Source organism: Apus apus, chromosome 1 (assembly GCF_020740795.1).
Source record: "Apus apus isolate bApuApu2 chromosome 1, bApuApu2.pri.cur, whole genome shotgun sequence".
Classification (NCBI taxonomy): domain Eukaryota; kingdom Metazoa; phylum Chordata; class Aves; order Apodiformes; family Apodidae; genus Apus; species Apus apus.
In genome coordinates this window covers 65,633,456-65,656,502 of record NC_067282.1, presented here as the reverse complement: position 1 = coordinate 65,656,502, position 23,047 = coordinate 65,633,456, and the positions used below count along the sequence as shown (strand labels likewise).

At 42.6% G+C, this 23,047-nt stretch overlaps 1 protein-coding gene across 1 annotated transcript; it reads right to left on the bottom strand.

Annotated features, from left to right (window-relative positions):
* Positions 1 to 747: 747 nt before the first annotated feature.
* CHST10 (carbohydrate sulfotransferase 10) lies at positions 748 to 17,650 on the bottom strand. The gene is made up of 6 exons (XM_051635491.1): positions 17,510 to 17,650; positions 12,248 to 12,382; positions 9,411 to 9,508; positions 8,056 to 8,290; positions 5,528 to 5,633; positions 748 to 3,276 (listed from the first exon to the last, which is right to left on the bottom strand). Exons 2-6 carry the CDS (start codon positions 12,357 to 12,359, stop codon positions 2,739 to 2,741), a joined length of 1,089 nt encoding a protein of 362 aa, XP_051491451.1. The 5' UTR covers positions 12,360 to 12,382; positions 17,510 to 17,650; the 3' UTR covers positions 748 to 2,738.
* Between the last annotated feature and the right edge of the window lie 5,397 nt (positions 17,651 to 23,047).

Sequence of the window (23,047 nt, the reverse complement as noted above, 5' to 3'; positions counted from 1 at the left end):
GGAGAGACAATAAAAAGAAAAAGATCCACACAAAGTAAGGATGGAAGTTTGTTTTCTGAAGCAGTACCAACAATAAGGAAAGAGGAGTAACAATCTGGGCCAGCGGTTCTCAAAATATGACGTAAATATCACTTGCAGTTTGGAAGCAGTGTGCAAATGACATCTGAACAGCCAAATGCACTCATGTATGCCACTGGGACTGCATCTGTAAAAGCCTAGTATAGAGTACAATTAAGCTAAAACAAAACACAAGCATTTAATCACAACAAGCAGGGCCCAGTATGTTCTGGCCACCCTACCTGCACAAGACTGACGTAAGAACCCTCACCAAAGGCTTTCTGTTATCCAAGTTTCTGCAAGTCATGGAAAAGCCACACCACCATTACTTCAGCCGTGTGAGGAAAAAAACCCTATTTCTAGTAAGAAAATATAGCTCAGGAGGTTATCATTGAAAGAAGAAACTTTGCATTTGAACTGAAGAAATGGTAACAAATGTTCCAGTCCCAGTCTGAAAAGCACAGAGCTGGGAGAGCAGTCTACACCTATGCCTATATGAGTCCATAGCTCTGTCCATGTTTGCTGTTGGATGCCCGAGAGAACTCAATGCAGAGAAAGCTATTAGAAAAAAATATTATTACTTAATATTTATGTAGCACTTGCCACCTGGCAATTTTTAAGCAACCAATACATTAAGGAATTTACCAAGAAAAATAAAAACATACATTGGCGTTCTGTGTGATCAGTAGCTTATGCTTTCAGAGGAAAACTACTCTACTTTATTAGAATTAAACTTTAAGGCCTGAATTCACTATACATTATTCACACAGTTACATTTTAAATCGGCAGAGAGGTAATCAATCGGCTCATTAGCTCCAAAATGCATTTAACAGTACATTTTGTGAAGTTCCCATATTCAGAAAACCGCAGAAAAACCTCGAGCTGTTAACATCTTTTTATCATTGGTTAAGAACTAACAAGTTAGGGCACTTTAATTGCTGCTTTAAAAAACAAATAATTAAAAAAATCCCACCTTCCAGCTTTGCCACCGTGGACTATTCTCTTGCTAAAGTTAATGATTCTTCCTTATTTCAATTAGTTTGTTGAGATATCTCTGAAATCACTCCCAGCTTTCTTTTTGTCGGTTACAGCCCATGTCAGCTTGGCACAGCTTCCCTTTCTCTGAAGGGCAAGATGCTTCCCTGTGTTGATACAGGAAGCTATCAAAAACATACTGGGGCTGGATTTAAGAGCAGATTCCATAGCACTGGCCATCATTAGCATCTCTAGCCAGCAACATTACGCTGATCTGAAAATTAATCTTTTGGAAGTAAAATTTTAAAAATACAGTTCATACGTTCACTGTGACAGAGCAATTCCTGTATTTCAGATATGTGGTCTCTCTCTCTTGCCCCCGTGGCCTAAGATGGCAGCCCACTGATTTTATTGCTGGTGAACTCAAAAAAGAAACTGCTCTTTCTCACACGTAATGCAAGCACAGGCAAATATGATGGCTGCATCCATTCGGTTCTGGTTTTTGGGGTTTTTTGTGGTTTTTTTTTTAATGCATAAAATGAGTACAGCAAGTCTCCAACTCACCCCACTGGTTGGGTATTTTTGAGTCAGGACACCATGGCAGTGAATCAATGTGGATAAGGGATTCATCTTGTCTCCTTCAGCAGTAGGGATATGAATTTTCAGAGGGGGTGTGGGGAAATTTTCTGTTCTCTGAGGTACTGAACACCAAGCAAGGCTGGATATAAGAAAAAGGCAGAACATTAATTGAAGTAACTGTAGCAGCTTTTTTATATGACATCCTGCTTTTGTGGCTTCTTCTATTATCTTAACTGTTAGAAGACAAAACAAGTTAAATTGTGTGAGAACATCTTGTGACTTGTATATGTGCTCCCACAAATACAATTAATAATTTATTTTAAATTATTTTTCCTTAAACTTTCCCTAGGAGTTTCATATTTCTTCTATGCTCCATTTGCATCTGGTGTTCTCAGATAACTTACAAAGCCAGGAGTTAAATCATATTTTGAAATTCAAAGGAGAATTATGAGGCTCAATAGAGCAGTAGTAAGTACAGTGAACACTTGACAAAAATACAAAGACAATTGGACTCTGGAACCAGTCTCTTTTTTAACAACTCTAAAGCTTCTGTCTGATAAGGTTCATTTCGTGACAAACAAAAATGGGATTAGATCAGCATTACTGTTATTACAGCAGCCTAGATTATTTTATTTGTCAAGCATTGAATCGATTTTTAGTCCTGCACTGGCCTTTCCTTTTCAAAGCTCATGGAAGACTGCATGCCCTTCTCATGAGCATGAATCACGAAGTTCACCCGTATCACAGTTAACCTATAGTGAAATTGCCATCTTTCTAAATACTTCACAACATTTTAAAAATGGCATTCTGCCTGGGAGAGAAAGATCATAGCCTATTCCTTCTCCCTCTTTTTTTCCTGAGGGGAACAGGGTAGGAGTGGAATTCTGCATTTCAGGTAACAGAGACTTAATTCCTAACAGATTGCAATGTCACATACAGAAAACATGGTCAGCAAACAACAACTATAAGCCCCGACTTGTTCATTATGACAAATATTTCACTGAAAAATGGAGCAACATCAAAAAGCTAGAAGACAAATGGTCATTCTCAGCTCTGTCAAGTGTTGCAGCTGGTATTCACGCAGGTTTAAATTAATCGACGAGACACTTCCGAGCTTATCCTAGGTGTCAGTTCAGCAGGAAATCTGGCTCCCTATATCCAAAGAGTTTAAAATCGCCTTCAAACCGGGCGTAGAGGCGTCTTATGTCCCTCTTGCTAATTCCCGAAAAGTACCGCTCTACTTTTGTTCTGTTGTACACTGTTATGCCTGGTGGAATCGTGGGGTACGACACCAGGTGGTCTATGCCGGCTGCCTTCAAGATGTACGGAGCATCGTCCTCCAGGGTTTCGTGGTGTCCAATCACACTATAGGTGATTTCACAGGGGGCGCAGAGCTCCACGTACGTTACCCAATGGATGATGTGGTCCCCAAACTGAACATCCAGCCAGCGGTGATTAGGGTCCCCCAGATAGCGCACAAAATCCTCAAACTGCAGCCCTTTGGTCTCTGTGCGGTTCTTTCTGTATTTGCGAATGATGCCAGGAGCAATTTCATGCCGGTACCAAGGTTCAAACCGAGGGTTGTGCACAAACTTGTCTTTAAATGCAGAAATAAGTCTTTCAAATGGATCTCGAACAATAAAAAACTTGAAGTACAAATTCAGTCTAAACAGAGGAAGGAAAAAAATTAAGAAATGTAATGATTCAGGAAAAGTGTTTAAGCAAAGTGTCTGAAGTGTGTTTAACAAAGACTTATAAAATGCACATCAACTGACCCCAGGCACAGCAATATGCATCTTACACCACTTGCCTTGCCTAACAATATTATAATCAATCAGACTAGAAATACGATCTCTGTCTTTTCACACACAATCACAGAATCCTAGGGGTTGGAAGGGACCTCGAAAGATCATCCAGTCCAACCCCCCTGCCAGGGCAGGATCACCTAGAGCACATCACACAGGAACATGTCCAGGCAGGTTTTGAATGTCTCCAGAGAAGGAGACTCCACAAACTCTCTGGGCAGTCTATCCCAGTGCTCTGTCACTCTCACAGTAAAGAAGGTTTTTTCTGATGTTTATGTGCAACCTCCTATGCTCCAGTTTGCACCCACTGTCCCTTGTCCTATCACTGGACATCACTGAAACTAGACTTTTTACTAATGGTTTCGGTACACAGGACAAAATGGCAATAGTTCATCCTAGTTTTCATATCTTATTCAACTGGAGGAATTTAGTTTATCTCAATCCGTAGGAACAGGAGACCAAAGATGCTGTAAAGATGCTGAAAACTCAAAGATTTTTTAATGCCATGTGGTATTTTTAATGCCATACTCAAAAAGCAAAATACACAAAGACAGAAAAGTAGTTTGGTGCAGCTAAATATATAGAGGGCTCCATTTTTCACTGGCAGTTAAGACAAATCTCTACTTAAGTAAAAAAAATTAAAAACCTGGTATTTTATTTGATGTTTTGTCACGCTTCAATAATGGTTAAAACCACTATTTTCAGGAAACCACAGTTTTCAGCAAAATTACATATTTCACTGCAATACTCCTGAGCTGTAATATTCTATGGTCAAGAGATTATCTGTAGGAGGAGTAAACTGAAAACATAGTTTATTTCAGTAAATAGATGAGAAAGGACATTCAGAGCCGAATCCTTACTGAAGTAAGGGGATGGACTCTTTCCAACCTCAACAGGCTTTTGTATCAATCTTCAGGTTCTCCTGACTTACTCCTAGCTAGACAGAGCTAGAGAACAGCAAACTACATCAACACATCCACACCATCCCTCTCTCTACACCTAAACTCTCTGATATTTTATTTCAGAATTCCCAACCAAACCCATGTTATGCAACTCAAGCACAATGTGTGTGCTGGGCGGGCTGACTTAACCCAAATCATAACTGCATTCAGCTTCAAACACCCTAGCTATGGCTCATCTCCCAGGTGAACAGTCACTTTCTATGCAGGGCTGGTCACTGGAAGGGATAAAGATGCACGTTCTCAAGAAAATGACAGCATTTTCTCTTGCACAGGATCTACACAATCGAGTGACCCCACTTCCATAGGCACAGCTGTGATAAATGTGTGCCACTGAATGCAACAAAACCCACTTCCACAGGCACAGCTGTGATAAATGTATGTGTGCCACTGAATGCAACAAAACTTGGGACTGAGCTCCACTCATAGCTGACACCGTATGTGTAAGGGGCTGACTCCTTAGGACAGCTTAATACACACAACCATGCAAGCACAAGCTCACGTGTCCACTGTTATCTTATGTCCTATTCTCCCCATGCTGCCACCTCTTACAGGGATTATGTATGTCATACGCTCTAGTATAGAGGAGAGCAGACACAGTCAAAATTCTAGCCAGAGTAATTTAGAAGGCTCTACTGCAGAGAAGTACACTTTCTGCTCTGAAAAGAACCTGAAGCACTTGAACAGGATGATAAAGTGGTACAGCTGAATGGACAATATTCTCATGCTAAGCAGCACTAACATTTTAAACCTATCCAGTTCAATCCCAGTAAGTAATTCTGCTTGCAATGACAACCTTATGTGTAGGCAATAAGATTTACTGTACAAGGCACCAGGGTGGACCTTCCAAGGAAACCTTTCTGTCTGAAGGTAAACTGTAACAACTAGGTACACACTGAACTACAGAAAGCCTAAGTGAGTTGGTTAGTTCACCTAACTGTATCACCAATTACACTGGTGCTCTCCTTCAATGCCAGCAGGGAGGCAGTCACAGGAACATCTGTGAGGATAACAGAATAGTGCCATAATACAAGTGGTGGAGCAGAAATCCCGTTGCCCTCAATTCCTTATGTAGACTTCAACTGTACTCTTGACTGTCCACAACAGCACTGACTCCAAACCCCTCCCACACTGTGGGAAACCACCACTTACCGTTTTTTAATTTCAGAGTCACTGAAGGAGGACAAGCGTGGAAGGCCGTTCTTCTCATGATCATGTACAACATTTTCTGGGATCTCTTCTATGGAAGAAAATGCTCCTAGACAAATCAAAAAGAGACCAAGTGAATCTTTCAAGGGGGAAAAAAAAAAAAAAAAAGCAGCAAGCACAAGCAAGTATATGTGCTTCTGGCTGGCAGCTTTTTGTTTTATTTTTCTCTTTTCTGTATTTTTAGCATTTACAGTTACTATGTTTAAAACCATTAAATGATGAAAGCCTCTGCCTGCAAAGCTGAAAACTGTTAAAATTCTTTAGGGTATGTGACAGCAAGGTCCAAGACCACATAGCCTCAAAACTCTCAGAAAAGCACATTACACAAATTTGATCAGCAATTATGTCTAAGCCTTTAACTCCCCATCTCAGTGTCCCCATTCTCTTTTCCCTCTGCCCACACATACAAGTGGGGGAAGACTTTAAAGATTAACTCCAAAAAAGGAACCAGCTTTCTGGCCGAGTTTCTACCACCAACAAAAAATAAATGATGTGGGCTGCTTTTGGAACTGCTTCAACACAAAAGCACTTTGCTGTCAGGATCCATGAAATTCTTTTAACGACTGTGCTGAAACAAAAATTCCAATCATACAATACTACACAGATTAAAAAGCACTAAAATTAACAGAAGAAAGCCTCCAGATATTCACTTCTGCAAGCACATAAGCCAACAAGAAAAAGAATGTCACTAAATTCTGATGCATTTCTTTTAAGATCCTGATCCTGGAAGTTTTTGTGACCTTGAGAAATAGCTTATGTGGGCCCCTTGGGCTTTAGGAGTAAACCTTCCCACCACAGCATCATTTCAGAATACCAACCTGCAATAAGAACAGGGGGATACAAAACAAGCTCTTTAGGTGAAAGCTTCCACAGCCTTCTCTGTTCAGAACTGCAGTGAATAATCCATACCACTTAGCTTCTCTGTTTTCTTTTTTTTTCCTTTATTTTGTGGTGATATATTTTATTAATTTCAGTTTTCCAATGATGTATTTTGGTACTGTGCCTACCAAAGCTACCCAAAAAAGGAAAGAGGTTGTCTGCAGCAGTCTTCAGCAGCAGATACTAGCAGCTCAAGGCAAGAGACAAGTGTTTATAAGGAAGCAATTTTCTATCATTATCCAACATGCCAGAACTAGGAAGCTCAAGGTGAAAGGCTTCCTGCTGGTAAGACATGAGATATCCTCCCCTCAACAAAGCCAATACATCCCTGCCTGTCCTGAGCTATTCTTTTCATGTTATCTCTGTTAAATTCTGTAAGTGTTTCTATTGTGCTGATACAATTTCATATTTAGGACTTCTTGGAGTGTAGCTTTCATAGACATTTAAGACACAGGCCCACACCTACATGCATGCATATCTTTGCTGGATTTTCAGTTTCCATCCATACATCAAAGTCAAAACTAATAATAAAGGCTTTAAAGACACACTCCTTGCTACAAAGGTTTTGCTGACAGACACAGTTCCTTTGCCAAATTGTGACTGTTTCCTTCTGGATGTGCAAACCAGCTCACACAAGGTACAGAAAACCTAAAAACATCAGTGCAGAGCTGGCTGTTGGCAGGGTGCTTGTAACAAGAAAGCTGGGTTCACAGTGTTCAGGTTTTGCCCACATCTTGGTGAGCTATGCCACCTGCAAAATCACAGAAGGACCTCAACTGACCTGACTATTTGTAGCAAGTTCGCAGCCCTGGTGCACAAAAAGGCAAGAAGGTGTCATGTCAAACATGGTGTGTTATGTTAAATACGATGAAGTTAATGTGTGCAGACAGTGGTAAAGCAGAAAACCCTGAGGAAACGAGTTATTTTTATTGGCAGACCAGGCTACTATAAGAGGATGGTAGGCTACTTATAGGCAGGCAGCGTTCACCTCACAGATAGTTACTCAAGCACACTAGTCCGTTTACTCCTTCTCTTACAGCCTTTTATAACATACCTGTGTTGACCAAACTATCACCTTAAGCACCTCAGTATTTTAAACACCCCTGTGATGGCTCACTGATAGCACACACACAGGATTTCAGCATTACAGACCAACAGCAGCTGCAAAGTTTGAACTAGCTTTCTTTATGGCTAAAAAACCATAGTTAAAAGTCAGTGGCTTCAAGTCAGAAATTTTATATCGCTGTTTCTTAGGGAATTGTGATACTTTCCAATTTACTTCTATCAAATTCTGTAAATTGGTGCTACCTCTTCAAAGATAACTAATCAACCTAACACATGTATATGGGTACTTTTTCATGACTTGAGTAACTTTTGAGCCAAGAGATAAAAATACATCTTTTCACAGAAAAAACACGTTTATTTTCTTTAAAAGAGATGTTTTGAAAGGACTAGAAGCAACTGTGAAGACTGAAAGGCTAAAATTAAGTATCAGTGAACAGAAAAGAAGAAAGAATCCATTTTTGTGCTGTCCCAATTCTGCTTTTCCCTCCTCCTAAGAGAAACCCACACAGCCACAGCGGAGTAGATACCATTTAAAACGATCAAGACTTTTTTCCACTGAGTGTTGCCCACTTTTGGCGTCTGACAAAACAGGATCTTGTGCTTGTCACATACAAATATTCGGTCCAAGACGAATTTGGAAACTGCAGTGTGAGAGAGATTTCTCAATGCAGTGTCCCTGCAGACGTTCCTGAGAAGCTCAAGTCTTTCCATATGAACCAGGGGCTGGCGGATCAGATTTCCAGAAAAAGCTTTTCCAGTTGGCTTTAAGAAAATGAGAGGGGGGAAAAAAAAAAAAAAAAAAAAAAAGAGTGCAAGAATTTAGTTTTCAGATCAAATTCTAAAGTGTAAAAGTCCCCAAACTATGCCTCCTAATGACTCCCACATTCACAATTAAAACATTGCTATGTGTTAACTAAAGGAGTAGCACACAGTTTCCTTCCTATGCTGCTGTTGTACACGTTGGTTCGACGCTTAAGTCATTATGTAGTAGGAGACAGTAGTAAGAGCTCTTCCATAAAACAATTTAAGTCTGCTTCAGAGCAGCAGGGTCTTAACTGTGTGGATACAACATGCCTTGACCAAATACTGGATCTCCCACAAAGCTTTAGCAGCAAGTAAAAGACCTTCTGAGGGGTTGGGACAGGAATTTCAACAGAAATTAAAGTTTAATTTCTGAGAAGACTGAGCTTAGGGATGCTGATCCATCTGGCTGGGAAAGAAGAATTTAGGGTAAAAGTTCTGTGTTGTTTTCTAACACCTGTAGGCATCCATTGTTTCATTTATGCAAGCTGCAACAAAATTAGGTGGACAAAAATATTCACAATGAGCAGCAGCCCCCAGAAATGGATGAACTGTTTGATATGTCTGACTGGTAATAAGTACTCTTGTGTTCATGTTCTACTTTGGGAAAAGCTGAGATGTGGAGCACAAAGACCACAAAACATAAAAATGAAATGGAAACTGACAAAAAGAATCAGAGAGATTGGGCAGAGAACTAAGAGAATAGACTAGACACCGGTTTGACCTCAAGAACCACAAACCTGATGGCTATGGCAAGGCAGAATAAAAATAATCCAAAATTGGGCCATTATATTAAAAAGGCTAGCAAAAATGACTGTCCTGACTTGATAAAGGAGTACTGTAACAATTTTCTCCTAGAAATTGAAACACATTAAGTTGAATCATTCAGATTGAACAAGACAGCAGGTTACTATAAAAACTAGCTTTGTGAAGCTAAAATGAATTCTGTTGGCTCTAAATAGAACAGTCTGAGTAAATAATTCCTGTCTAGCAAGTCCTTTTAACAACAGGGAGCCCTTACTTCATCTTTTATTTTCTCCCACCCTTTATTACATGTAACCCTAATCTCAACAGTATGCACCTGGAGTTCTTCAGGCCAATGTTTTTCCTCTGGCACATGTACCTCCTCCACTTTTGTCACAGCTGTCAGTATCAGTGACTCTTGCTTGGCACTGTAGCCTAAAGAAGGAAGAAAGAAGAGCATCACAGAGGGTGAGGGGAAGGCAACTATTTCTGCTTTACAACTAACACAGCTGAACATCGTTTTCTGTATTACACTTACAAAACATTAGGATTTGTTTCCAAATGAGAAGGTACTACACAAGACATGAGACAGACTATGAACACTTTAAAGGATGTATTCTATGAGAATTCTGGATGCAACTTCAGTTGGGTTTTATCAAAGAAATGTCCACTATCTTTTATTCTGGTCTTTTAAAAACAAACTGTGCAAAGACATAGAAATTTTAAATCCAACTTCAGAACTGGTGGACAATTGAATATACCTATATGGACTTGACAGTATGAAAATTTTTTTCCCCAATAAACTTCCCAAAGCATGTCCAAATGAAAAACTTAATCTATCAGGCTTTTCCCTCCCCTCAATATTAGCAGATAGGTTCCTTCTGTTGTAAACTCTTAGACATTACCAGAAGAAAAGTGTCAGTAAGGATGACCTTGTATTTCTTTGGTGCTCTTAAACACCTCTAACAAGGAATAAATACAAGATCCCTTCTTCCTTTTTTACTGGACTGATGGCCTTCCTTAGACTGCCATAACAAATGAACAAACTCAGCTGTTAGTCTTGTTCTTTTTAGATTATTTTAGGGCTGCTAATAGTTTGAGACCAAATTAAACTATGTAAAGGAAGAACCCTCTGCATCTTTTACAATTGGTATGCTGCAGGAAAACTGAAAAATAAAACAAGGCTGTATCTTCACATGGTGCAGAAAGATAAAAAATAATTTGAAGCAGTCTTCCCTAATCACAAAGCAAAAAGGACTAGATTTCTCCCTGGAATTTTTTTCCCATTCACATTGGACTACTTTCCCCTTCATATAGTTTCTTCTACAAATAATATTTCTTCATCTGCATCCACAGTGCCTTACTGTTCTATGGTTGAGAAAATCTGTACTATATCCTTTTCTTAAGGGAGCACTCTACTCAGCCTACACTGGACTTAACAAAGGGTATGCATGGAAAAGCAAGTTCGGGCCGGAAACACTGTGAGCATCCAAGCAATCAGCTACAGTAAATATTGTTGTCCACAGGTTTACTTCACAGTACACTGTTGTAAAATCCAGGTAAAATGACTTGGTGAAAGAGCAGTTAAAATCTCATCCATTATCACTGGGTGAAAGTGTGCCTGCAGATGCCACTAGAGATGATGGACAGAAACTTGCTCCTTCTCATTAAGAAGTTCCTATTCCTCATGCACCCAAAGTCAAAGACTTCAACAAAAGCACATTAATTCCTTGAGAATATGCTGGTTTTGTTCTAGCTGCTAATCATACATATCCAAGAAGGAAGACTTCTGACAAGTAATATTTTATTCATTCTAGAAAAGCTCCTCCAGGATTTATCATCTTGTTCAGACTTTCTCCAAAATTCTGTTGGTATATTCAAATTACTTCCCTTCATTACTCCCAGTACAAACACTGGTATCTCCAACACATACATACACTTAACCACAGTCAAGCATTTGCAGGACCGGAACTTAAGAAATAACACAATCTTTTGCTTGGAGAACTGTTCAAAGGGGAAGGACAATTCAGAATAGACAAAAAAAAAAGAGAAAGAGAAAAATGGCAAGCCAAGATGATAAAATGCAGGTAAAATCAAAGAGTGTACTCTAGTATTCTTTAAAAAACTACATTTTAATCCTCCTCAAAAATTCTGATTAAAAGAACCACTCAAAGAATATCTGAGCTGGGAAACTAGAAATACAGGAAGATTTAACTACCTAAGACCTGCTTATTTGCAGATATACTGGGGCTCAAAACAGCTGGGAACAAGGAAAGCTAAGTTAACCTACAGTTTTCATCTCTAAGACTTGCTGAATAAATCTCCACAGGGAAAGGCACTATTTAAAAAGGTACACCTAATCATATATTTATCTGCTATCAAGTCATGGAAACAAATGGCACTAGTGATGTCAGTGCTTCAAAAGCTACACATTTTTTGCATATCTTGGGAAGATGCAGAAATACAGATCTCTTAGGACTGTATGCCATGTCATCACCTTCACCCTAAACTCTCAGTAGGATGCCTTTGTAACAGTAGCTTTTCAGCAGACAAAAAACTGTAACATGCTGTGTGGTAGTGTCATCAAATGGCTTAAATTCCTCATCAGCTTAATACCATCTGGGCTATTTAAGCTAAGCAAAAGCCTGTAAGCTGTTTGTCAGTCAAACAGCAGAGCATAAAACTAAATGCAAGAAGCAGGGCAGAGGTGGCTAGGCTAAGTGAAATAAGACTTCCTGCAACTTTTACATAATACTGCAACCATGGGACAAACAGTCACAATAGGACAGAAACTGTTTTTGTGTGAAATGAACTCTCTAATTCTGTCTTTAAAGAGATAATTGTGCTCCACTGGTTTGAACTTTAACTTCCGCTCCCAGTAGATCAAGCTACTGAAGCTGAATGTATTTGAAAAAGCAGATCTCACAAGATGGTACTGCCAAGCCTGATGCCCTCCAATCACCACCAAAAAAAAAAAGGACAAAATGATAGTTTTGCAGACTTCTAAAAAGAAAAGCAGAAACTGAGTATCAGCACTGTCACTTCTAGAAATTTAGTTGTTCTGTTCTCAGTCCTGCTGAAGGAGAGGTAACATGCCTAGAACTACTTTGCACAGAAAGAATGTTTGAGTGAAGCACTATTCAATTTTCTGTTTCACATCAAAGTTGAACTTACCATCTGGGTCTTTGAAAGTTAATGTGATAAACTTGCTAGCAACCATGAACATGAATATCACCCAAAAGCATGCAGCTAGCAGCAGCCACTGGTGGTGCATGTTGTCAGACATGAGCCATATAAAGTTGTTGCTTCCTGTTTGAAAGAGGAAAAAGGTTGACACATTAATTATTTTTGTTTCAGTTTAGAAAAATACTTTCCATAACCAAAATGACAAAACTCTAATACATATGTGTGTCATAAAATATAGCAGTAGATTTCACTTCTTACATTTTGTCCTTTTGGCTGATTTTTTAACCAATGCTAAGGCTGAGGCAATGCAACTGCCAGCTGCTATCAAAGGGAGACTTGATTCCTCCTTCTCCACCCCCCCCCTACACACTTCCACTTCCCTTCTAGCACTGGTGAGAGCACTGTCTCTCCAACTGCCTGGGGATCCAGACCAGAAAACCTATTTTTCAGAAGTGTAGTTTATATCTCAATTTAACTTTGTGAGATGGCTCATTGTAGGAAAAGAAGGGAAAATGAAGAAGAAAGCTCCTCTCTCAGTGGTAGCTCCTCAGCAGATTGACCAAACTGTAACATTAACAGTATTCTTAGTTATCCCAAGTCAGCTCATGACATTCAACACCAACTCCTCCCCTGCCCAGTCCACATGAATTACAGGTTAGAAGCTACCACGCCTGACTAAATAAAGATATCAATGTCTCTTTATCTTGGCATTTTTTGTCATTTTTATTGCCAGCAAAGTATCAACCATAGCTTCCATAAGACTTTTTTTTTATTATTTCCATCACGCTCAGAAACTATCCACATAAATAGTAAAAAAGGTTCTTGGCAGCAGTGCCTACTACCTGTAGCTGCATCCCTGAAGGTAAGCCTTAAAGATGGGAGACTTCCCCAGGGATGCAGGAAGAGTTACCCAAACAATCGACACCACAGATTTAATGTGCAAAGAAGCCACAGGCACTGACTGAATCCAAGCAGAGTGAAGATGAGGATACTGGGCAGTACTACAAACACGCTGTGTCTGCCCTGCCAAGCAGTTTATAAGCTTGCTGGAGTGCTCTGAGCACTTCTGAGCTTGATTTTAGGAATTGTAAGCCTAATAAATTATTTTTATGGTTAAAAGCTAAGATGCAATATAAGGAAACCAATTTTAAAAAGACAATTAAGCCCCCTGCCGTTAGGGTAAGTGTAAAATTTTAAGCTACACCTTTCAGTGAATCTCCAGCTTCTGGTGGACAATACATCCAGTGAAGCATTGGGGCTGATATCAAGTATTTGTGAAAGCTCCACTGAAAAACTTAAGCTTCCATAACTTGAAAAAAAAGAACCCAACACAACCAAACAACAAAAAACTAACAGAAACATCACTGCCTGCCTACCAAAGCGTGAGACTCCTCAGGCTGGAGTATTTCTCCTGGAAAAATAGAGTGCCATTGTCTCAGTTGTTGCTGGAGAGATAAGACACCTGAGGGCCCTAAGTCAGGTGCTAAAAAGCTCACACCTAAATGAATGCTTCCTTTTCACTTCCTTTTGGTTCAGTGTTCCTCCAAAACACCTGACAAAAGAGGATCTAACAAAAATCTCATACAATGAGATCCTCTCAGCAATCCTGTAATGTTTGTAGTTGTAGCCTTGGGAAGAACAAAAAACAAAAAACATCCATGTAACTATTGACAGTATCAAGCTCAGTCCTAGAGTGGCCACATGCAACTTCAATGAGAGTCACACCTGCACGGTTTGTGATCGCGCTTTCTATACAGTCACCTGAGTGAATAGCCAAGGAATAAGAGAGATGCTAAAAGCATGCTAGTCAATACTTCAAAGCAGACTTTGTACAGAAGCAAACTTCTTTGCTGTGAGGCTGATGGAGCTCTAGAACAGGCTGCCCAGAGAGGTTGTGGAGTCTACTTCTCTGGAGACTTTGAAGACCCATCTGGATGCGTTCCTGCATGATCTGACCTGGGTGTTCCTGCTCTGGCAGGAGGGCTGGACTCGATGATCTTCAGAGGTCATTTCCAACCCCTATGATTCTATGATACCAGTTGTGGGAAACATCTTCCCCACATAAGTCTATACCAGTATTCCACCTTTTTTTTGTTTCCCCAAAGCTTCAGTAACAGAAGTGAGCCTGGTTTTTACATTGGGTCAGCAGGTCCATCATGACTACTACTACAAGTGCTGATGACTTTTCCACCTAGCTTTTGCGTTCTAGCAATGCAAATGTTTCCAGGCAGGGTTCTCACTGTAGCTGACAGAGTTGAAACTGTCTTGAGGGTATGTTGAAAGCCTGTGCACTTCAAAACAGATTTGGGACCCTAAGGATGTATGTTAAATGGTTAAGAGGAGGCAAAGAATAGAATATCTCAAATTAAAAATAAATAAATAAATGAAGGAATTAATAATTTTTAGCTAGGATGGCAGTGTTCAGGCCTACTTTTATTTTCTCAGTGCAGTATTTTTCAGTTTGGCTTCTTAAAGTCCTTTTTTTCCTTCTTTTGGGATTTAATTTTTAAGTACTTCTCCTAAAAATACTGGTAAAAATCCTGCCATTGCACTCGTGCAAAACTTGCCCTAAGCTTCATGCTGCAAACCACCAGGTCTCAAAGTTCCTCATTTTTCAGTCTGCCACAACATCCATCATCTCCCACTTAGAGCGTTGAAATTTATCAACTTTGCTTTCAGACATCACAATAATTTGGAAAATTTTCCAACTGTCACAAATGAGACAAATGCAAAATAGATGTCAGGACACAAAATACAGCAACAACATTTTTACTTTCTGGGTAGCTCTGCTAAAACTGAGAACCACTCAACATTCAAAATACAACAGAACCTGTCTTCAAGGCAGAAGGCTAGCAGAAGCTTGCAGAGGACATTCTGAAGATGGACAACCTCTTTCTAACCACCAGCTGCAGGCTTTTCACCGACATGACAAATGGTCTGGGCCAGACATTTCTGTCTAACCTAGTATCTTTGGTTCTACAATAAAGAATGGTAGAAATGGCCTCCAACAATCATAGTATCCCTGCTAGTCTGCCCACTTTTATAATGGCAATGGATGCACCCCATTCAGTAAGGATTATTGACCTATATACCCCCTTACGTAATTTATGTATTGGACCTCTAAGTTGTTGTCGTAAATTACATGGGGAAAGCAGTTTCCACCTGCTCTGACATGAAAAGTGGTTAGCTCAGAGGACCCCACTGCCCGATCCTGTGCTCCAGGGATTGGAGAAAAACATTTCAGCCAAGGACACCTATAAGTACTGTGCTACTCACCTCAAGAACTGGACTCAAGAGACCAGAAAGGTGTTGGAATTGCAGTCGAACCCCCAACAACAACCCGTATTACCCTTCAATACATCGAAGCTGAGAGGAAAATATTAAGCAGTTTTGCCTACTCCTTTTTCATGCACGCAGCAATCTGCAACTATACTCACCAATGTAAGAGTCTTGTCAGCAGATTCATCACAACATAATCACAATGGCTGGCACTCTTACTTACTTCTAGCATCCTAAACAAAACTGTATCTAGATCAGCAGCTCGAAACCCATCTCAAAAAGCAGGACTGTTCAAAATTATATACAGGACTAACTGAATCAGTATGCTCACTTAAATGCAATGACCAGTAAATTTTTTAAAAGAACGTGTTTATGTTGTTTCCCTTTCTCTACCTTCTTCTTTAATATTTTTTTTGTTTTCACATAGGGTAATTACACTTCCTGCTCTATCCTCTGATCTTGCTGCTCTTCTATCACCTCTCCTGTTACTTATTTTCTAGTGAATACATGTACTGGCTTCTGTTTTTTTCTCTTTAATAGTTTCCTTCAGCTTCCAAACGTGTCTTTTACTTCCTCTCGCCTAAAACTTTTTTTTCTTTACAGACAGAAAAAACAAGAAAGCTGTTGAAGGTTTTGTCCGTGTTCTCATAAGGAAACAGGCAGTGATTTTTCAGGTTGTTCTTTCTCCCTCTTATCGCAATTCTACACTTTTTAGGAGCAGATGATCACCAAAACCCCTCTCCAGCCATTCCTCTATCCTTCCCTCCCTGGGATACTTATCCCAAAGATAAATAAATGGTCATGCAACCCTCAGATCAGCCAGCTGCCAGTCTTGCATGAGAAAAAATGGGATTGCACACACAAACACAACCCAAATATCAGGACACAAAGGGCAGCACACTTAACCCATCGCCTGTGAGTAAGGTGTTACCTGAAAAAACCACTCCTGCTTTGCAGGAGACTGATGTCTTCTTGGAAATGATGGGACAATACGCAGGAGATTTAAATAACGTTAAGACTCAGAGCACAGATCCTGCTCTGCCCATCAGCATATGACTAATTTGCAATTATACCGGTAACAAAGGCCCAACAACACCTAGTTAGGATAACTAATCCATTTTAATCAAGGCCTCCTTTATTGTTACCTTAAAGTGATCTGGATCATCTACCACACTCGCTATACAAAATCTGCACGAACATCTATCACACACTTCTTTGGCAAGCTGCGTGGTGCTGCTCCATGTCATGCGTTACAACAAGCATAGGAAAGCTGGCTCTTTGCTACGGCTTTTCCCGCGCCCCGACGGCAGGACCGGGCCTATCGTCTCCGCTCTGCTCTTCCCGCTGCCGCTGGAGAGCGGAGCCCTTCCCTAGGCACACACACAACCCACCTGTCGGGAAGGAAACCAACCCCCGGAGCAGCAGCCCCTTGGAGCAGCCGGGCAAAGCAGCCCAGCCCGGGGCAGGCTCGGGGTGCACCAGCTCCACAGCCCCCCAGGCCGGGCAGGGGGACCTGCCTCCCCGCCCAGCGCATCCCGGCCCCGTCCGGCAGACACCGGGTCCAGCTCCCCCGGGCACCGCTTGCTCTTCACAGCCGGGCGCGGCAGCTCTTTCCCCGGCCCCGTTCGCTGCCCCGAGGGAAGGATACAAAACAGCGGAGTCCCCCGTCAGGAAGACGGGAGACGGCTGCGGTCCGAGCGGCTCGGGAGCAGCCGAGGCAAAGCCCACTCCCCAGCCCAAACGCCGGGTGAACGACCGCAAACCCTTCCCGTTCCGGAGGAGGAAGCGGGGCGAGCTCCCCCTCACCCCGGCAGGCAGCGAGACGACGAGACGCCGGCGGCGCCGCCCGGCGTCCCCGCCCGACCGGAGGAGCCTCTCCCCGAGGCCACCCGCCGCCAGGCCTCCTCCCGCAGCCCCGGCCCCGCCCCGGGCCACCCTGGCCTCCTCCGCAGCGTCCCCTCCCCGGCTTACCGGCCCCGCGGTGCCGCTCCCCGCAGCCTCGGCCCCCGCGGAACGGCGGCCCGCGTCACTCGGCGGCGCGGCCGGCCCGCTCCGGCGGCCCCGGCTGCTGCTGCTGCTGCATCCCCCCCTCCCCCGGCCCGGCTGCGGGCGGCGGCAGCGGCAGCGGCGGCTCCTTCCCGCCCCCGCTCAGCGCCCGCTGCCGCCGCCCGGCCCCGCCGCCGCTGCCACCTCCATTTCGCCCCGCCGCGGGCAGGCCTCGGCCTCGGCCGGGCCCGCAGTCCCGCCGCCGGGAAGAAGAGGAAGGTGCAGGCCGCCGCGGGGACGGCTCGGCTCGGCCCGGCTCGGCTCCGAGGAGACGCAGCGCCGCACCCGGCCGCCCGGAGGCGGGCGGGAGGGAGGGAGGGATGGAGGGCGGGCTGCGCTCCCCGCCTCTCCCTCCCCGCCTCGCCTCCGCCGGCGGGAGGTGCTGCCTCCGCTCGGCCTCGGCCCCCGGCCTCGCTGGCCCGCCCCGTCCCCCGCCTTCCCGCCGCGGGCACCCGCGCCCCGCTGGCTGGCGGGGGCCGGTTCCTGCCGGCGGGGCTGGCAGCCGGCCTCGCCTGTTCTTCACACGTGTGCGCGCCGTGTTTCTTTTCCTGTTGAAAATGTCTCTGATGGGCTCCTAACACTCGTGTGTCTGAAGAAGGAAGGCTGAAAACGCGGCTTTTCTGCACCCGCAGGACCTCCCAAATACCCCGAAATCTCACAAAAAAAAAACCAACACGGACTGTCGATGGGTCTGTTTTAACTTCAGTGACTCCTTTTCGGGGCTGCATCGCAGTGTTACAGCCCAGAGGTAGCGCTTCCCGAACCCTGCAAAAAAATGAAGGAGAGCGCTCTGGGCGGTACCTGGAAGAAAGGTCAACACCGAAGCAGAGCCACCCCATTTTACAGCTCTTTGAACACTCAGGTGCCCGGGACACATCTTCCAGTGTGGTGAGGATCAGATGGTGTAACACGAAGGACCGGTTTTGTCGCCTGGCCCTGAAAGGTGTGCGTCTGTCACCCCTCCCGGCACAAAAACCCTCCCGCGCTATCTCCTCTTGTGTCCGGTCACCGGAATCGATTGGCCCACTGGGAACGGGCAGTTTGAGGGCAGAGCACAAGGAAATCACGTCTTTCGGGGGCGAGGAATCAGAATAAACGGCGTCCTACAGGCGGTCTTGTTGATCAGGCTGAACTAGTCGTACAGGCACGTTGCATGAGAATTCCTTGCATCCAGCCTTCATGGTGCACTGCGCTGGAGCCTGGCCAAAAGAAGCCCAAGGACGCTGTGGCTGGTACAGATGCTGTGGCCAGCCTCTGGAGCTTAACAGGCTAAAGCAAACGCAAGAGCAGTGGTACCTTCAGTGCTGTGTGGACAGCTGCTAGCCACCAGTGAAGCAGCAGAAACGTAAATCTCACTGTGAACCAGAGGCCAAAAAACGGCAACCAGAACACCAAGTTTTCTGTCTGGCCCTTTGTGAATTAAAAAATGGTGATGGTGATAGTTACCATGTTGGCAAAGCACTTTGGAAACCCGTGGCTGTCACCATTTTGAGCCTTGTGCAGGCTAGGAAGTGACTTCTTTCTTTAGGCTTCGAAGTGATATCTACAGTTGCAGCCACGCACAAGTTAATAAGTGGACCCCAGCTGTGGAACCAATTCCTGCCATATTATCAGGCCCAGCCCAAGTATTTTAATCTTTTGATTATGTTGTTACTGTCATGTATAATAATTAATCCAGTATAAAAGGAACCAATTTTCCAAGCTAAGCGGAGTCAATAAGCTTTGTTGTCAGTAACTGGGCCTGAAAGTGTCTGATGAAGTTGAAGAATGTGTTGGATAGGCAACTGTGCAGTTGCTAGTGGAGGCCAACAGGATTCTTGCTACTAATAATGCTAAACTCTAGTGGACCTTAGTGCTTTAAATAGGCAGCAAAATCAACATTTGAGCCTGGGTTCTTTTTAATACTTGAAAATTTTCCAGAACAAGATAGAGGACAATTGTTTTGGTGAAAAGTCACTCTGCTGCCTCTGGAACATTCTAGAGTGACTGCAGCATCCTCAGAGGTACCCATCTGAAACCAAAGGAAGTTATGTACCCATTTTGCTATAAGGAAGGGGCCTAAACTGAAAAATTTCATCTTAATAACACGTTCAATGTTTATGCCATTTAATAACCCTTGTTTATATTTATTCCAGATTTTTTGTTTCTATCAAAAGAGTCTTACTTGGAAAAGATCAAAATTTGCAGCTTGGCCAGTCAGAAGAACCAGATATGGCACTGGACACCTGAGAGGCAACAGCACATTCAAGCATTTTAAGAAAGTATTATCTGTCAGTGACAGGCTCTCTTGACTGTCCTTGTTGTAAGTTTAGCATTTAAGCATACCAGAGTATTGAAATGAGCCCCTGTATTGGACAAGATAAGTAATCATCCATACTGCAGTTTGCATTTGAACACATCCAGCCTAATCACACTGAAGGCATTCTCATTTTCCTTGACCTTCCAAGCTCACCTTGTTCATCAGAAGCATAGGTTTGCCCACACTGTTAAACTAATGCTATATTTATTTTCTGCTCTTTGCTGTTACTTCAGGTTTTGATCCAATGCTAATTACTAGGATTAGTGGTGGTAGCTCTTGTAGTCATGCTTTACCTCCATAAGAGCTGACCTTAAGACAAATCACCTGCTTAGGATCAAGGACTCAGGAAGACTAAACCTTATTTAAATCAGCAGGAACAAGCGCTTTTCCTAGTGCACTCCATTAGCAGCAAAACCACTGATTTGCATCATATCTGCATTTCTGTACCTTGCTCTGCAGCTGGTTGGACATGACTCCTCTGGCATGTAACAAATTTATTATCACCACCAGATTCTGTTTCTTTCTGGAACTTGATCAAGCTAGTTTGAATGTGGATCTGGTTGATAAAAGATAGAACATACAGAATACCTTGTGGCCTCTACAGTCATTGCGAGACACTGCAGCAAGCACAAAAATCAGGCTGGGGAATACAGCAATACCAACAAGGGTGTACACCCACATACAGATGCAGGATTTATTACTATGGCGTAAATATTATTTTCTATTAAATGTTACATGTAATGTAATACAGTTAAGTATTAATATTAATACCTGGATTATTTTTTATATAAAATAACTTGAGTAAGGAATGTCTAAAACAGCTGGTTTATAGGTAAGACTTAGGTGTACGGAGGGACTAGGTGGGGTTTGCTGATATTTGCAGCAAAATCAGACTGGCTGTAGTAGGGGCAAGATCAGATCCATGAGCAGCAAATGAGACATCCATTCATTTGAAGATTCAGTCCACTTATCTCATGAAAATAATTAAATCTTTGTGTATCATTACACCGTTTGATTGACTTCTGAGCAGGAGACAAATGTTTAGACTGAGGTAAGTAGGTCATTAGCCGATATACCTACTTTACCTTCTATTCTTAAGACACTTAGTCTGAGCTGGTAGTTTGAAAGGGAAAATGGCTTTGTGGGGCTTATTAACAGCAATGAGCCAGACTTGTTGCCAGGACTAGGCTAGAGTAGCTAAGAACTACATTTAATTATGAAATCAATGTCAATTAAAATTAAACCAAATAATGCAAAATTAATTGTATAGGTCATAAAATGTGTGCAGCCAACAAGCAAATTATCATGTTAATGCAGCAAGATAAGTCAATACTTTAAATAAAAATCAGAAATAACAATTGAGTTTTAAGTCCCAGGTATGGGTATTTTCCAAAGTAGAGAAATTAAGACAATTGACTGAATCAATTAGTATTCAAAACAAGTTACTTTAGTTCAAAATAACCTGCTACCTTCTTTTAATCCTCCTCTTTCCTAATGGCCTGAATCAGCCATCTGGATTTAGCAACTAATTTCTCTCTGTGGCTGGCAGAGTCAAACTAGCAAGTAGCTGAGTCTCAAATTCAGCTGCTGCATTAACCAAGGGACGAGTTAGTTCTAGGCTATTTCCAGGTGGCAAAGTTGCAGTGACACTGCAGGCACAGTGCTCACCTTCTCATCTGTGACTTAGGCTCCAACAAGAGCCAGTTGCAGGTGCCCCTGCCCCGCCGTGCCTTGGCAGGGATTGCAAGAGTGGCAGTGCACAGACACAGGGCACCAGACCTGCTCTGAGCACAGATAAAGAATCAAGGCAGGTTTTTCAGGGCTTTTTGCCTATGTTTCTCAAAAGGGAATATTGGTTGGAGGCAGCTGTGCTACTCTGTTCCTGTACTTCACCTTGCCAGTGAAGATCACGCTCTCGAATGTAAAGAAACACATAAGGACGGAGTGCTAAGCAGAAGACACAATTCCTGATCGATCTGATACCAGCAGTGCTGGTATCAAGGGTAGGGAGAGCTTTTGTCTTCTGCTTGAAAACTGACCAGTTTTGGGGCAAGTAGAAACACTTGAAGGAGGATTTTGGGGCTGACTTAGGTCACAGGAGTGTGAGAAGAGAAAAAGAGTTGGAGGGAGGCACAGACACAGAACTTGGGTCCCATTTGCTGGTGAATATGATGTAGGATCATAGTGTTTTACATTAAGTGGAACAGTTTTCACAGGGACAATGAGTGCTTTAAATAATTTATAACTTGCTGGTTGGGGCTCCTCTTGGGAGGTGGCAGATGTGGTATCTGTCAGGAGGAATTTGAACATTTTTTTCCTATATCTCAGCCCAATAATTAACTAAGAGCAGCACCATTCTTGTGAAGGCAAGAAAAAAATGTTCATGCCAGAAATTCCAGGGGATGTAAGTCTAGAAGGGTTATTCTAAAAGGACAGGAATTGCTTTACAATCCAAACTCACGAAGACAAGTCTTTGAGAGCAGGGACTCCACAGCTCCTCCTGGCCAAGACAGTGCAAAGACAGTCTGTGCTCTGGCCACGGGCAGTCACTCCTCAGGGCCCGTGACCTCTTGCATGGTGCAGCCCCTGTGCTTTATCTCAGTGCATGATTCTAAACCAAGAGTAATGTTGGAGCTATCTATGTCTGACTGTTTTAAATGGAAATTAAAAGCCTATTTTATTTTATTTTATTTTTTTTCTTGTACAGAATCTGTTAGGAAGAAAAAGAGAAACACAAGGTGGGAATTTCTTGTGTTTTCAGGGGATTATTCTGCTGCCTTCCCAAATGTTAGCTGTTAATGATATTAGCATGCATGCTTGAACTGACTGTATGTGTTCACATGCTGAAATATTAAAAGGAAAAAAAAAAAAAAAAAGATACAAGGAACTTCCCCAGTCAAAATGTAGACAGAAATAGGGACAGAAAGAAAAACTAAGACAGAGAAGCTGAATTGTTTCAAGGTTTGTGGCCTTTGGAGTTGCAACACAGAGATCTTCTTCAACCACTGGAACTTATATTCCTTATCCTTTTGGGTAAGGAACTGGCTGGATGTTCTTACTCATAGAGTTGTGGTCAATAGCTCTATGTCCAAATGGTGACAGTGACGAGTGGCGTTCCTCAAGGGTTGGTACTGAGACCCTTGCTGTTTAACATCTTTTTCAGC